We start from the raw sequence: 17078 nt of genomic DNA on the forward strand, positions 1-17078 counted from the left end.
CCCTATGGTAGCAGCAACAGCAGCCAAACTTATTGTTTTCTCAGAATGCCCCACTTTGGTAGAATTGCTGGGCAACAGAACTGGGTGGGGGTGATGGGAACAGCCTTATGCAAAAACATCACGGATTGCACAGTTCTTACCTGAAACGTTCAGTAGTTTTCACGAATAAATGCTTCTGATTTTGTTGTATTCCTTAGGACAAATTCTGGAGTACTAAAATGGTTGTTTTTGAATTTTGTCCAATTTTAGGATTGCTTTTGAGGGAGGTTTCTTAACATCCTCACTCTGTCATGCTGGAAGCCAGAAATTATCTTTTTTAGTAGGCAGGAAGGAGAGTATGTGATTATTGTACTTCTGTTAAATTAACTTGTTTATTAAAATATTTAGATGGTTTCCAAACCAGACTTTGTTATTTATGTGTTTATTTTTTAAAGACAGGGTCTTGCTTTGTCACCCAGGCTAGAGTACAGTGGCTCAGTCATAGCTCACTGTAACCTCAAACTCTTGGGCCCAAGCAGTCCTCCTGCCTCAGCCTTCCAAGTAGCTAGGGCTATAGGCGTATACCACTGTGCCTGGCTAATCTTTTTTTAAATATTTTTTTTAGAGATGGGGTCTTGCTATGTTGCCCAGGCTGATTTCAAACTCCTGACCTCAAGCAGTCCTCCTGCCTCTGCCTCCAGCGTCATTGGGATTACAGGTGTGAGCCACTGTGCCAGGCCCTCTAACCAGATTTAGTATAAAAATGGTCATGTCTTCTTAAGTAGGAACTAAATTATCTTCATTTTCTCTTTCTTTTTATAACTCATGGAGGCCAAGTTCACAAAGACAGGGTGCTCCACACGTACCTTCCAGTAGTTTTGTTACTTTATTGCCTCACTTGAGCTCAGGAGTTTGAGACCAGCCTGGGCAATATGTCGAAATCCCATCTCTACAAAAAATACAAAAATTAGTTGGGCATGGTGGCACACGCCTGTAATCACAGCTACTCAAGAGGCTGAGGTGGGAGGATTGCTTGAGTCCAGGAGTGTGACAGAGCCAGACCCTGTCTAAAAACGTATATATTGGGCCAGACGTGGTGTCGCATACCTGTAATACTAGCACTTTGGGAGGCCAAGGCGGGTGGATCACGAGGTCAGGAGATTGAGACCATCCTGGCTAACACAGTGAAACTCCGTCTCTACTAAAAATAAAAAAATTAGCCGGGCGTGGTGGCGGGCGTCTGTAGTCCCAGCTACTTGTGAGGCTGAGGCAGGAGAATGGCGTGAACCCGGGAGGCGGAGCTTGCAGTGAGCCGAGATCACACCACTGCACTCCAGCCTGGGTGACAGAGCCAGACTCCATCTCAAAAAAAAAAAAAAAAAAGTATATATTACATATATTATCTTAATCCTCAGAACATCTCTGTAAGGTAGATAAATATTAATGTTTGTCTTTTTTAGGTGAAGAGACTGAGGTTAGTGAGGTTAAGTAACTTCTTTTGGGTCTCAGTTAATAGGTGAGAGAATCCAAATCTGTCTGACTTCAAAGCCTTGGCTCTTAACTATTATACTGCATTGCTTCCCAAAACCATAAATTGTACCTGTAGTGGGTTGAGGCGAATGAATGATGATAGTGGTCTGAGAATACTTCATGCAGAAGAAGATGGGATTTGAGTTGGTCTCGAAGGATAAATGGGCTGGCCAGGTGCAGTGGCTCAGGCCTGTAATCCCAGCACTTTGGGAAGCTGGGGCGGGTGGATCACCTGAGGTCAGGAGTTCGAGACTAGCCCGACCAACATAGTGATACCCCATCTCTCATAAAAATGCAAAAAATAGCTGGGTGTTGTGGTGCACACTTGCAATCCCAGCTACTCGGGAGGCTGCGGCAGGAGAATTGCCTGAACCTGGGAGGCAGAGGTTGCAGTGAGCCGAGATTGTGCCATTGCACTCCAGGCTGGGCAACAAGAGCAAAACTCCATCTCGCCAAAAAAAGAAGGATAAATGGGCAGAATTGAAATTAAGGGAAGTGGAAAGAGTATTGTCAGTAGATACAATTTCATGATATTAAGGCATGCAAATGGTAAAAATGCAAGAATTGCAAGAAAGACATATAACTTTCAATTAGTTGGGTGAAATGGAGGATTTACAGTAGAAAGTTTTCCTTCTATACTTAAAAAAATTTGGGCCGGGCGCGGTGGCTCACACCTATAATTCCAGCACTTTGGGAGGCCGAGGAGGGTGGATCACGAGGTCAGGAGATCGAGACCATCCTGGCTAACACAGTGAAACCCCATCTCTACCAAAAATAGAAAAAATTAGCCAGGCGTGGTGGCAAGCGCCTGTAGTCCCAGCTACTCGGGAGGCTGAGGCAGGAGAATGGCGAGAACCCAGGAGGCGGAGCTTGCAGTGAGCAGAGATCGCACCACTGCACTCCAGCCTGGGTGACAGAGCGAGACTCTGTCTCAAAAAAAAAAAAAATTTGGCAGCTGCTACAGCATGTTTATGTTAGTGTTTAATGTAAGATAATCTGATCTAAAACAATTATATATTTAAGCTTAATAAGTGATACATGTTAGTTTAAGGATAATAAATAAAATAATGTACTTGTTCTGCAAGGACAACTATGATTTCCCAGGTCTTTGCCACCTAAACAAGTGGGAATCCTGGTGGTGTTAGCAGTAAAGAACTGTGGAAGCTTTTTTTTTTTTTTAAGCAGCATTTTAGCTGAAAACAGCATTTCACTCATATTATTTTTTACTTATTTACTGTTTTGAGACATGGTCTTACTCTGTTGCCCAGGCTGGAGTGCAGTGGTGCGATCTTGGCTCACTGCAACCTCCACCTCATAGGTTCAAGCGATTCTCCTGCCTCAGCCTCCCGAGTAGCTGGGATTACAGGTGCACGCCACCATGCCCAGCTAATTTTTGTATTTTTAGTAGATACAGGGTTTAATCATGTTGGTCAGGCTGGTATCGAACTCCTGACCTCATGTGATCCACCCACCTCGGCCTCCCAAAGTGCTGGGATTACAGGCATGAGTCACCGTGCCCAGCCTTCACTCATATTAATCTGGTGGTAGTTTGAAGAATATATTGGCTAGAGCCAAGGAGTGAATCCATTTAGATCATTGCAATCATAGTAGTCTATGCATGAGATAATTAAGAGCTTATAGAATGGTAGAAATGAAAGTGGACAAAAGACATTGTATAGGAGGTATTTCATGACGTAGTGATGGACTGGATATGTGTGTATTGGTGGGGAGATCCAAAGGATATGAGTTTGAGTGGTTTGGAAAAAAATTCAGTATCTTTAACAGAAGTATGACATTTAAGCCAATTGTCATGTCAGGATTGTGATAGGTTTGACCCCAGGTGTATTGACTTGAATTATTTATTTATTTTTTAATTTAATTTTTTTTTGAGACAGGGTCTCACTGTCACCCAGGTTGGAATGTAGTAGCGTGATCATAGGTCACTGTAACCCTGCACTCTTGGGCTCAATCAAGCTTCCCACCTTAACCTCCCAAGTAGCTGGGACTACTGGTGTGTGCCACCATGCCCAGCAAGTTTTTTTTGAGATGAGATCCTCCTATGTTGCCCAGGCTGGTCTTGAACTCCTGGCCTCAAGCAATCCTCCTGTGTCAGCCTCCTAAAGTGCTAGGATTACAGGTGTGAGTCACTGTGCCTGGCTTGAATTGAATAATTTATTAACATCCAAGTAGAAAAAATACATTTGGGAGTTGGTTGTGAGATTGTGATTGAAGAGAGAAATCAAGGGATAGGATAAGAGATAGAAATAATGCAGTGACGAGTGATCACTGAAACTGTCTGAATATAGGCATCACCTTGGGGGAAAGAACAAAAAAGAACATCAAGGACTGAACTCTGGTTTTATTCTTTTCATCAATAAGAAATGAATATTAAAGAGCACGTTTGAAGTTAATATGTTATTACTACCTATCATAAACCACGTTTGCATAGTACTTATTTTAATATGCATTGATTGGGTACTTTCTGGCTTGTGAGCTTTGAATTAAGTGGTCTTTTATATCATGATATGAATAACTTTTAGATGAAATCAATAAATAAATGATCCCGCCTTATGTAAACCATAGTTAGATACTGAATAACATTCAAATAGCATTTTTTTCCTTTTCATATGGCACATTGTTCTTGATAACTTTGTGTGTGTGTGTAGTTGTTCTTTCTATTGCCTGCTTAAGAGACACGGTCTCGCTTTGTTGCCCAGGCTGGAGTGCAGTGGTTGTTGCCCTAGCCCCTGTTTCATTTAAATACTTGTTTCGGTTTGTTAATTATTTTTTCCTCCACTTGTTGGCTATTGTGCCACTAGTGCAGCAGCCTTAACTTACTGCCAATTGAGTATTTAAGATAACTTGTTAGACCAGAGTTATACACAAGAAGAGTCCTAACATTGTATTTCCCTTACTGGAGAAATGTTCTTTTTCTCCCTCCCACCCAGAAATGTTTTTTTTTTTTTTTTGAGATGGAATCTCACTCTGTCCCCCAGGCTGGAGTGCAATAGCATGATCTCAGCTCACTGCAACCTCCGCCACCCAGGTTCAAGCAATTCTCCTGCCTCAGCCTCCTGAGTAGCTGGGATTACAGGCACCCACTACCGTGGCCGCCTAATTTTGTATTTTTGGTAGAGACAGGGTTTCACCATGTTGGCCCAGCTGCTCTCAAACTCCTGACCTCAGATGATCCACCCACCTTGGCCTCCCAAAATGATTGGATTACAGGCGTGAGCCACTGTGCCAGCCCCAGAAATTTTCTTAAATTAATGACATTTAGACCTAATCTCTCTGCAACAAATGTTTTAGAAGCTGAAGGGATTGGGCACAAAAATATTTCTAAGAGAAGATGGATAGGCAAAACTGTGGGCATTGATATGTTCCTGTTTCTGGCTATCTTCTCTTTTTAATCCCACCTGCTGACATTCTTCTAGGTTGAGAACACAGTCTATAAAAGCTTCAGCTCCAAAGTCTTCCCCAACTTTGTTGTGCTCTTTGCTCCCTTGCTGGAATAAGCAGAGAATTAGTTGAGTGTGCAAAAGAATAACAAGAAGAAATGATGCTTTTATTATAGACTGACTTTTGTGTCTCAGGATTTTATGTCCTAGAAAAATTGGGATTCCAACAAGTTGGTATGTCATTTTGATATATCATGGTTGCCCCACATTAGTAAATGTTGTTATAAAACTCTTGTATATGTGAATGTTCTGATTAATTCATTAAACTCTTCTTATACAACATTATTGTGTTTCCCTTTAATATTTAAGGCTGGGAGCAGTGACTCACACCTGTAATCCCAGCACTTTGGGAGGCAGAGGCAGGGAGATCACTTGAGGTCAGAGGATTGAGACCAGCCTGGCCAACATGGTGAAACCCATCTCTACCAAAAATACAAAAATTAGCCGGGCGTGGTAGCACATACCTTGATTCCAGCTACTCGGGAGGCTGAGGTGTGAGAATCGCTTGAACCCAGGAGGCAGAGGTTGTAGTGAGCCAGGATCGTGCCACTGCACTCCAGCTTGGGTGACAAAGCGAGACTCTGTCTAAAACAAACAAAAATATTTAATCACCTTTGAATCTAAATTTTCAGTAGCACAGAGTTCATAGAAAATCACAGACTATGCATATGCAATCATTGAGATTGTCATGTTTCCCTTTTTAAGAAATATCTTCTTCCATTTCCTACTTTATTATATCAGTTGGCATTTATTTTATTGTATTATTATTTTTTGAGACAGAGTCTTGCTCTATTGCCCAGGCTGGAATACAATGGTGTGATCTCGGCACACTGCAACCTCCGCCTCCTGGGTTCAAGCAATTCTCCTGCCTCAGCCTCCTGAGTAGCTGGGATTACAGGCGCACCCCCACACCCAGCTAATTTTTGTATTTTTAGTAGAGATGGGGTTTCATCATGTTGGCCAGCCTGGTCTCGAACCCCTGACCTCAGGTGATCTGCCCACTTCGGCAGTTGGCATTTATGATGGAGTACAACGTAAAGCCCAGTGACCTGACAGTCAGGATATCTGGATTCTAGCCCCAGCATGTAACTCCAGTTGTTAATCTTCTGGGTCCCAGTTTCTCCGTCTATAAAACAGAGTGATACTTGTGTATATCACAGGCCTGTTATAAGTTTCAAAAAGTATTAATGTGGAAGCTTCTTGCATTACCTCTTGCAATTTTTTTTTTGTATTTTTTTGTGATTAAAAGAAGTACCATAACAAATGTGTAAGACATCTTCACATGCTTGTTAAATCCCTGGAACTGTTATTATGCTTAAATTCACAACTGTATTTCCTAAAATTAATTTTAGACCCACTCTGTTAAGTTTTTGGCTTATAATTCAGTCAGAGGAATTGGAACTCTATGAATATTTTCTATGAGAATGATATCGTAAGCATGAGTAATAGTACTCAATTATGATGTAAAGACTTAGTGTGATGTTCAGATTAGGAAAGTATACTTATGGAATTCTTTATAATTGATTTCTTTCATTTATTTGAACATCTTATGCTCCACAACTCATGAGGTTCATCAAACCATCTGTGCCTTCATTTCTGCTATTCTGGATACACATTCATCTTTTTAAATCCTAGACTTCTAGAAATATCGGTAAAAAATAAAATAAGATTCTAGTTTTCTGAAGCTTCTTGAAAGTCAGTATGGTATATTGAAAAGATAGAGTGTCTTTGTCTACGCTTTAGAGTTCCAGGCCTGTCTCTGCTGGTAATTAGTTGCAAGAACTTGGGCATGTCAATTTACTTATTCTGGGTCTTGTTTTCCCATTATAAAAGTGGCTTGCACTAGACCTTTTTTTTTGTTTTTAACATTCTGTGATTCTTTTTTAACTCTTCTAAGTATCTATCTGAGGGAGCTGATGAAAAGATTAGAGTTTATACTAATTTTTATGAGTACTATTTATTACACTTGATTTATACCTAAGGTAACCATATAATTTGCTGTCCAAACAAGAGGAAACTTTCTTTTTGTTTTTGTGTGTTTTTTTGTTTTTTTGTTTTTTTTTTTTGAGACTGAGTCTCACTCTGTCCCAGGCTGGAGTGCAATGGCATGATCTCAGCTCACTGCAACCTCCGCCTCCCAGGTTCAAGCTATTCTGCCTCAGCCTCCCGAGTAGCTGGGATTACAGGCGCCCACCACCACGCCTGGCTAATTTTTGTATTTTTAGTAGAGACGAGGTTTCACCATGTTGGCCAGGCTGGTCTTGAACTCCTGACCTCGTGATCCACCCGCCTCAGCCTCCCAAAGTGTTGAGATTACAGGCGTGAGCCACTGCGCCCAGCCAAGAAGAAACTTTTGAGAGTGAAAGGGTATACTGTTAGCAATTACTCCAGGACAACAGCTTTAAACCAGGATGTCTCAGGTAAACTAGAGTGTGTGTTCACCCTAATTGCACCCCATGTGTGGTTCTATTAACTGCATTGTTGGCCAAAGAGCTATCTGATTATCAGTTTTAATTCCTTTTCATGGTTTCCCTGTTTTTTGTTTTTTTTGTTTTTCCTTATAGATCCACTGTGTGTGGAGAGTAATGCAGCATCATGCCAACAGTCTCCAGCCAGTAAAAAAGGGATGTTCACAGATGACTTACACAAGCTGGTGGATGACTGGACAAAGGAAGCAGTAGGAAATTCTCTTATTAAGCCAAGTTTAAACCAACTTAAACAAAGTCAACACAAACTAGAGACAGAAAACTGGAACAAAGTATATGAAGTAAGTTGTTTATACCCGATTTACTTTATTTACAAGAACTAAAACCATAAAAATTGATGCACTTAGGCCTATAGTTACAGTCACTATGAGAGGGTGGTATGACTTGATAACATAGAGACTTTTATCGTTTTTTAGATTCATTATGTCTTTGAGCAAATTATATTTTAGACCATGAGTCAGTAAACTTTTGGGGGGAAGGAGCCAGTTAGTTAATATTTTAGGCTTTTCAAGCTATACTATTACAACTACTCAACTCTGTTGTAGTGCAAAAGCAGCCATAGAGAATATATAACCAAATGGGCATGACTTTGTTCCATTAAAACCTTATTTACAAAAAGACGTGGTAGGCTGTGGTTCGCTGACCCTTGTTTTAGACTGTTCTGTTTAAAAAAAAAAATCCAGCAAGTATCAAAGAAGAAAGCATCTGGAATGAAGGTTAATTCAGTACAGTGTTCCAAGAAGAGTTTGGGTTTTAAGGAAAAGTTTTCCTATGTTTCACATCAATATTCTTAGATCTGATAAGTTATTTGTTCATTATGAAAAAGAATTTTAAAGTTCTTTAAGCTAGAATATTATAAGAGGTGTTTTAAAGAAAAGATGCCTAGTTATTGCATGTGCCCTTAGTCAGGTGTACATGCAATGAAATGAAGAAAGATGCCCACAGTGCATTCTGGAGTAGGAAGAAGTCAGGCTTAGAGAACAGCGTACATAGTATAATATAATTTATGCAAAATTATATACATTAGATATGCATAAATATGAAAAGCCATGAAAAATATGCTGGATGGTGGAATTTAGGCCTTATTTTACCTCGTACATTTCTGTGTTTTTGTATTTTTAAAGTAAGTGACTTTTTTTTTCAAAATGAGTAAACCTATTAAAATGGAATCAGGGCTTAGAATTTTAACCCCTTTAATTGAAAGAGATTTATCTCTGTGTGTTATATTTGTGTACATGTATTTTTATACATATATCATCATATAGTTTAAGGAATAATGCATTTATTGTTAATATTGAATAAAAATTTTCAAAATCCTTGATTTCCCAAATTAGTGAGCAGTATATCTCCTTGGGAGCTCTGTATATTTATCTTACTTGTGGCACCAATTTATACACAGATAGCATCACCATTGTGAAAACTGGAAGCCTTTAGAGGCAAATTTCAAGACATAAATGCATTTGTACTGCCAGTGAGAGAACCTCTGAGTACTGTGAATGGAGGCTTTTGTTGACTAGTTGGAGGGCTGTTTACTGGAGTATAATGGAGGATGTTTGGAGGAAGGGTGAGTAGAAAATGGTGTGTGAATAAAAGTAGTGAAGGTCATTTAACAGACTTGGGTTCTAATGTCAGCTCAGTCACTTACTAGTTGTGTGACTTTAGAAAAGTCATTTGATCTATCTCTGCCTCAGTTTTCATGTCTTTCAAACAGAATACCTGCCTTACAGGATTGGTATGAGGATTAAATGAGATAACACCTATGAAGCTGTACCTTTATAGGTGCTACATAGTAGGTACCCTATATATAGTAACTGTTTTTGTATTTGTAGGTTCAGTTGGTTATATCTTTTGTGTGGCAAGCCCATCTCACTAATGCTCTGACATTTTACTGCTCTGTATCCTTACTTAGAAATACTTGTTTGCTTAACAGTTACGTACCAAGCCCTCCGCTAGACATGGGTTTGGTGAGTAAAAACAAGTGTGATCCCTACCCTCATGGAATTTATGCTCTGCTAAGACAGTTAGACATAACAGAATTGCATATACAAATATAAAATTGCAACTGTAATAAGAACTACAAAAGAAAGATATAGGCTACAATAAGGGAAATTTGACCTCTTAAAGGAAAGTCAAGGAAAGCTTCACTGAGCAAGTGATGATTAAGCAGAGATCTGAAGGATGAATAGGTGTTAACTAGGTAAAAAGAGGAGGGAATAATGATTCCATGTGGAAAGGATCACATATGCAAAAGCCCTGTATGAGGAAAGGAGCATGAAGGGATTGAAAGTAGGCCAGTTTGGCTGAAGTGAAGTTAGTTAGCAAAGAGGAGTTAGTGCACAATGGATCTAAGGTAGATGGAGTCTTAAAAGTGTAATGATAAGGAACTTTGTATTTTTTGTTAGTTTGTTTGTTTTTATTTTTTTGAGATGGAGTTTCACTCTTGTTGCCCAGGCTGGAGTGCAATGGCGCAATCTCCACTCACTGCAACCTACGCCTCCCAGGTTCAACAATTCTCCTGCCTCAGCCTCCTGAGTAGCTGGGATTACAGGCGCTCGCCACCATACCCGGCTAATTTTTGAGTTTTTAGTAGAGACAGGGTTTCATCATGTTGGCCAGGCTGGTCTCGAACTCCTGACCTCAGGTGATCCACCCGCCTTGGCCTCCCAAAGTGCTGGGATTACAGGCGTGAGCCACCGCGCCCAGCCGTCTGTATTTTAAGAAAGATGAATAGCCATTTAACCCCTAGGGTTGACATGATCAGACTTGTTTTTTGAAAAAATGACTCTGACTCAAGCACGAGAAAAGGATTATTTATTGGAGGTAAGGGTAGATGTTGGATGGTAAGACTAACTCTTAACTGGTCTGGAAAATGGGAAAAGTTGAGTTGAAAAGAAGTGAACAGATTCCAAAAAATGCTTAAGAGAGTAAATGGACAAGATTTGGTGATGGAATGGATGTATGGTGAAGGGGAGGTATGAAGGCTAGGTTTCTGGCTCACATAACTAGATACTATGCTAGTGTACCAATCACCGAGATGGGGAATGTGAGCAGTGTGCTTTGGTAGGGAAAGATCACACATTTGATTTCCACGCATTTGTTTCTGAGATGCCTTTGAAATATCCAAGAGAAAATGTATAACCTCTCCAATTTGTCTTCTTTAAAAAATCAGGTTATCTATAAACTAATAATGTTCATTATATAATTTAATCAGTGCAGAAAAGTACAAATTTTAAAATATCACCTTCAAATCCCACCACCCAGAAATAATTTTCATTAACTTCAGATAAACATCATGTCAAATATCTTTCTATGTACATATGCATGGAAATAACTATAAAAATGTAAGGCAGGGAAGATGGCATTAATTAAGGTACATAATTATGGTTAGCACACGGAAAGGTACTCCAAAAATGGTAGTCCCTGATAGTAATAATAGGAATAGTATGCCAAAAAGACTAGGAAGGAATATTAATTTGTGCAGCAGCAATAGAAAAAAAAAAGAATAGGAAGGAATATAGACTGATAAAAGCATATACCAAATAAACTGATCTTTTGTTTTTATTTTTGTTTTTGTTAGAATACTCCATCTACTATGGGCTACACATCAACATGGATTTCTTCTCTGTCCCAAATCCGTGGAGCTGTCCCAACTTCCTTGCCACAAGGACTCTCACTCCCTTCATTTCCTGGGCCATTATCATCATATGGAATGCCTCATGTTTGTCAGTATAATGCTGTGGGTGGGGCGGGGTATCCAGTACAGTGGGTAGGAATTTCAGGAACAACACAACAGTCTGTAGTAATTCCCACCCAATCTGGGGGACCATTCCAGCCAGGGAATATGCAGGCATTTCCAACTTCATCAGTGCAGAATCCTGCCACAATCCCTCCTGGTCCTAAATGAATCAGAGTAGATTATGATAAAGGAGGTTTTTTCAGAATTATTTTCAGGACACCTAAGATATTAAAGTTTCTTCTTCTTGGGTTCTGTCATATTTTCCCTCATTTGAGTTTACTTTAGACTATATATTTTTTGTTCCAGTGTGGTATTTGATACAGCTCATCATTCTGTAGAAATATGCAGTTTGCACATAGAACACTGCACACAGAAATGTTTTTTCACTTCAAATTCTATCCTCTTTGATACTTGATTTTTTAAAAATACTGTTCAGAATGCTTTAATAAGCTCAGCTTGAGCATTACCATTTCCAGGACACTTTCCATGAATTGTTGAGAAGCTCCCCAGCCCCACCTTTTTTTTTACTGCTGCTATCTGCAGCTGGATACTTTTCTTTAAAAATGTTTAAAAATTATTTAGATTGATTCTCCCCCAAATGTGGATGAACTGAGACCCTCCATCAGCCAGAGTCTTATGGGATCTTCACATGTTTGTCTTAGGTTTACCTTTCACAGAAGGCAGGGTAACTTGCTGCAGGAAACATTTTGGTGTATAAAATTAGAGTAACTTTTTTTTTTTTTTTGAGATGGACTCTCTCTGTCGCCCAGGCTGGAGTGCAGTGGTGTGATCTCGGCTCACTGCTGCAACCTCTGCCTCCTGGGTTCAAGCAATTCTCCTGCCTCAGCCTCCTGAGTAGCTGAGACTACAGGCGCCAGCCACCATGCCTGGCTAATTTTTGTATTTTCAGTAGAGATGAGGTTTCACTATGTTGGCCAGACTGGTCTCGAACTCCTAACCTTGTGATCCGCCCTCGGCCCCCCCAAAAATTACAATTTTGTCAACCAATACAGAACATGAGCCCTTTTTAAATGTGATTTTCCGTCATCACAGCAGTAGGATGAAGCCTTGTTTTGGATGAGACAGAGGGAAAGGAAAAAAACAGAACTGTAACAGTTCCTTGATTCTGCAGATACTGCTGTTGTTTTAGGATTTCAGTAATAATTCAAAGCAGCTGTCTCCTTGTTTCTCACATGCATACTACATTGGTTTTGAACATCTGAGAGGTATTGGTTTGGCTTGCATTCTTTTGCAAAGCATATATTGCAGCTGATATGAATCTCATTTGGGGGGAATCCTTGTATTCCTAACAAGGGAGATTAAAGCTACACCTCAGTCCATTCTTCTGAAGTGAAATTTACTTGACACAGTAGGTTTTGAGACTTACATATGAAACACTGGCTTTACAGGGTTCTCAGAGATGTGGGATATACACTGTCCTGCAGTGAGATAGTAGACCCTAGAAGGATACTATTTAAGTTGTCCTTAGCTCTTTTTTTAATTACCATTTTTAGTTGTTAGAATTTCTTTTTAGTATCTATAGTATCTTAGATGATTTTAGATCTTAAATGAGTTTGGCAGCCTCTTTAGAATCTGAGAGAGATCACTGTCAAGTTGCACTTTACTGGGTTTTATCCAGTTTTAGGAGGAGGGGAGGCAATGTCAAAATGTACACCTTTGGTTTTTAAGAAGGTTAACTATAATAATGTTAAAGGCTAGTCACAGGGTTACCTAATGCTCAGTCTGTGAAACCCAAATAGAATTCTTAAAATGGTATTTACCAACTAAGTATTCATGTTCAAATTACTTACCTTCCACTCTGAAGACTTCGAGGTCGTTTCTAAATACACATTTACCTAATTAGGAGTTCTGTCTACTAGTAAACATTCCAAATTGTTACCCAACATTACTGTTAACAGATTTTCCTCCGTATTCTTCTAAAAATTGTACCCCATGGGCTTGCCAGGTAATGAGGAAAACTTAATGGGTGTACCTTTTTTTTTTTTTTTTGCACAGTCTACTTTGTGACATTCAGTACCTCTTTTCCAAAAAAAAAAAAAAAGTGTCTTATGTTGCTTACCTGAGGATCACATCCATTATCAAGAAGATTCTGTCACTATAATTTGAGGCATCTAGGGCAGCATTTTGAGAATTGCTGTTGATAAGATCCACTGTTTCTTTTCATAGAACATGCTCTGTTTTGTATGAGTCTTTCCAAATGTTAAGTACAGATTCTTCAAATTTCTTGTACAGTATTGGTTTGCAATTTGAAGTGATTTTAGGACATTTGTGTAATGCAAATGCTTGCATTGCACTGTTTTCCATATGTATAAAAACAATGCTCCTAAAATCCCTAATTCTTTAAAACTGCTTGTGTTTCATTATAAAAAGTTGGCTTTGTGTAATTACACTGAGACATACAACCTATAAAGTGAAAATACTGCAGATTTTAGGACCCCTTCTTCTCTAGTCACAATCATTTTAAACAGTGTACCCCAGGATGAAAAAAGCTCCATGGCTGACATGTACAATTACATGAATTAATGACTGCTCTACATCATATGTTCTGCCTTTGGCCACCACCTGTATTCCACATATAATTCATCATTCTTGTTTGCCTGCAGACTCTTGCAGTGCCTTGTAATATTTACAATCTTTTCAGGTTTTTGCTGGAAAGAAAAGTAGTCTTCCAAAGTTTGAAGATGGTGAATAGTGTACTGCTGTCTCCATGCTGACTGCAGTAACTGGGTTATCATATATGTTATGTATACATTATGTATAACATGTGTACATTTAAAAATACAGAAAAAAGTGAGCTGGTGCAGAAGTGGAGAAAACAATGTTATTCTCATCACTGTGGGGTTTTATTAAAATTATTTTTTCCCGTGACTTACATGTTTGGTTCAGATTATAGTCACTTTGACTGTAAATACTGGCTAGTTTTCTATCCAGGGGTTTTGCATTATGTCATAATTTTGCTAAATCATGTAATAGTGCTATTTTCATCCTTGTCTGAGATACTTTTCTGCCCCAGAAATAATTAACTTGAGATAAAGCTCAGAAATTCCCTTCTTAACAAAAAGCCTACTATATAAAAAGGGCCTTCCTTTCCAAAAAACATACAAACCTTTCCTTTTCATTTTCCTTCTTGTAGAGGAGAAAATGGTTGTACTTAACCATCCTGCTTGTAAAGTTTATTCAGAGGATAGTCTGTATGTCCAGCCACCATGTTTACTTCTCAAAGTGCAAGTCTGATGAATAGTACTGTATCTCCATATGTGGCAATGTGAGCATTTCATCATGAAGTACCTGCTGCTATGTCTGTGAAGTTGGGTGTAACATCATAAGAATATGAAAGCAGTATTGGTGTAAATCTAATGAAAATAACCCTATGTATATTTTTAGCAGTCTTGAATCACTATTTAAGGTAATTTGCTGTAATATAACAAATATTCATTCTGTTTTTCATCCCTTCCTTGCCAGTTTTATATCAAGCATGAATTCTAATGGTTTGACTGCAAAATTATCTGTGAAAGTTTAAAAGGCACTTTTCTGCTGTGATTTTTGGATTGAGCGTGGAGTGTTATGTACAGTTTGATGGGATGTATCATTTTAGAACCCCAGATTTAATTCTAGTCCAATTAATTTTGTTTAACTACCTCGTTTTCAGTGCTGTTTTGGGTGCACAAGTAAACACTGCCTGTGAAACTTGCTTTTTTGCCTTGATTCTCAGTATTCTTTCAGATTATAAATCTGGTCTGCCTCTTTTTCCCAGTGCTAGCCAACAGTTTGAGATGAGAGGGACCATCACTCTGCCACCAATCTGTGTTTAAGTGGAGAGCCATGTGCTTCTGTGAAATATGCTTTGGGGATTTGGGGGTGGAGAGCAGAATAATAATTGAAATTGGTGGCAATATAGGACTTAGGTGTAGGAGTTAGTTATAAAATAAACAAATGGTAAGAAAGTACCTGAATTAGACAATCCAGTGCCTATAACTTTGCATTTTTTATTAGAGATGCATTTCTCGTCTGTGTGCCTAAAGGGCAATGGGTTGAAATTGCTTTAACTACCACAGTGAAATATTTGACAAATCCTTCAGCAATGGCCTATCATTCAACATATATTAGCACAGTGCTAGGTATTTGCAGTGATATTTGGTTACCTTAAAATGGCCAAATGCATTTAGTTGAAATGTAGTTGATAGTAAGGGTTTTATATAACTTTATCCAATCTCTAAAGTTTATGGAAGCATTGACTTTCTTCTTTGCTGTCTTTTCTGAGTGAAAATGATGCATTCCTTTTTTTTTTCCTTGAAAACTCAGCAAATGTTTGTAACCAGATGTTCCTTGTTTCACATGTTTACTGTGTAACACTACAGCATATTTAATATTGGTAAATACTGTATTTCAGTCATTATGCATAAGTACATTCCTGAGGTATATTTGCCATCATTTTGGGATTCAGTTATTTTATCTTGTTTGGGTCAGAAAAACTTGAACTATTTGAGGTAGTATGCAGGCCATTTTCTAGAACAGATTGTTTTTGGAATCTGTAGTTTATCAAGGACTTGTTCCACCCCTCCCTTTGTTTAGAAGAGGAATCAGAAAAGGGGGGTGGTGTGTAGAAAAGGCCTTTGATTTGATAGGTATAATTTCTAAGATTGAAATTTTTTAAAATGCAGATTGTAAGATAGTAACACTGAAACTTGATAAAATCCTTTGAATTGAAATTAGTATGAAATTTTTATGGAGCCAAATGCCTTCAGGTCACCCTGGAAATAGTCTTTGTATGTGAAAGATGAACACAAACATTGGTCAGGAACCCTGACAGCCAATATATGAAGGAGCCTGGGATAGTAACTAGGTTACACTAAAGTTATTTTCAACTAAGATAGCTAGACAAGTGTACAAACCAACAGCTCCTATTCTGGAAGGTTTTCTTTTAATTAAAAAAATTCAAACAAGGCTAAAAGTCAAGCAAGAAGGGAAGAGAGAAACTGGGTTCTAAGAAAAAAATGTGCCATTGTAAACTAAACTCCTAAATGCGTGCTTGTCATCCTCTAGTTTTTTTTTTAAGTTGAATTTCTTTTCCACTATAACTCAAGATTTGAGATTGAGGTTTGTGGTCCAGAACATACCCTCAGCAGATATAGTGACTAACTGGAAAGTGCAGTTGTTCAAGGTCTGTCATGCTCAATCACCTAAAGCTATAATTTGTTTCATATATTAAGCATGTAGACCTAGTGCAGCATGGGAGCCACTCAGGAAGTTTATGCAATTAATAAACTTTCAGCATAATTTACTATGAAGTATGCAGAATTTCACCCTCTTCTCCACACTTAACATTTAGTTGTATATGTGAACTCTCCTTTCTTAATTGGGGAATGTAGCATTATATAGAATGTTGTTAAACTTAATTTTAATCCTTTTTGACATTAACCTTTTTTTTTGGTAAACCAAGTGATCTGCCTTTCAGCAACTGTCTGATTTTGGTTCTTTGAAACTGTGATTTTTATTTCATTTGTACCCAACCATTGTAAGTATTTTGTTTTGTTTCCTGGAAATTCTGTTTTGAAACAGAAAATAAAGGCTGTGTTAAAATGAGTATGTTATCTTATTAAAATGCTGCCATAGTCACTGCAATCATCTGGCTAAAACTGGTTCTTCATTTACCAAATGTAATTTAGCAGATTTAGAACATTTAGTCCTGTAAACTATGCTGGCCTAAAAAAACTAACCAAGCTGCGTGTTACCTCTTGATTTACAGTTCCAACAAATTGAGTTGGACTTCATTTTCACACTTGTACTTGAGCCATAATTGTAACAGTCGCTCTTATTTACTGAACACATACTGTGTTAGCTAGGCTTTTACCTGCGATATTTTTAATT

The 17078-nt window shown here is 38.5% G+C and overlaps 1 protein-coding gene across 4 annotated transcripts in view; it reads left to right on the forward strand.

The window, feature by feature from the left end:
* WNK3 (WNK lysine deficient protein kinase 3) overlaps positions 1-16793 on the forward strand; it is a 169147-nt gene extending 152354 nt beyond the window's left edge. For all 4 annotated transcript variants that reach the window (XM_037994937.2, XM_073013653.1, XM_073013654.1 and 1 more), the window contains 2 exons: positions 7532-7734; positions 11031-16793. In XM_037994937.2, the coding sequence (XP_037850865.1) occupies positions 7532-7734; positions 11031-11357 (530 nt within the window). In that variant the 3' untranslated portion in view covers positions 11358-16793. The remainder of the gene's footprint in view (positions 1-7531; positions 7735-11030) is intronic.
* Positions 16794-17078: the final 285 nt, after the last annotated feature.

The sequence above is a fragment of the Chlorocebus sabaeus genome, chromosome X, assembly GCF_047675955.1.
Source record: "Chlorocebus sabaeus isolate Y175 chromosome X, mChlSab1.0.hap1, whole genome shotgun sequence".
NCBI classification, from domain to species: domain Eukaryota; kingdom Metazoa; phylum Chordata; class Mammalia; order Primates; family Cercopithecidae; genus Chlorocebus; species Chlorocebus sabaeus.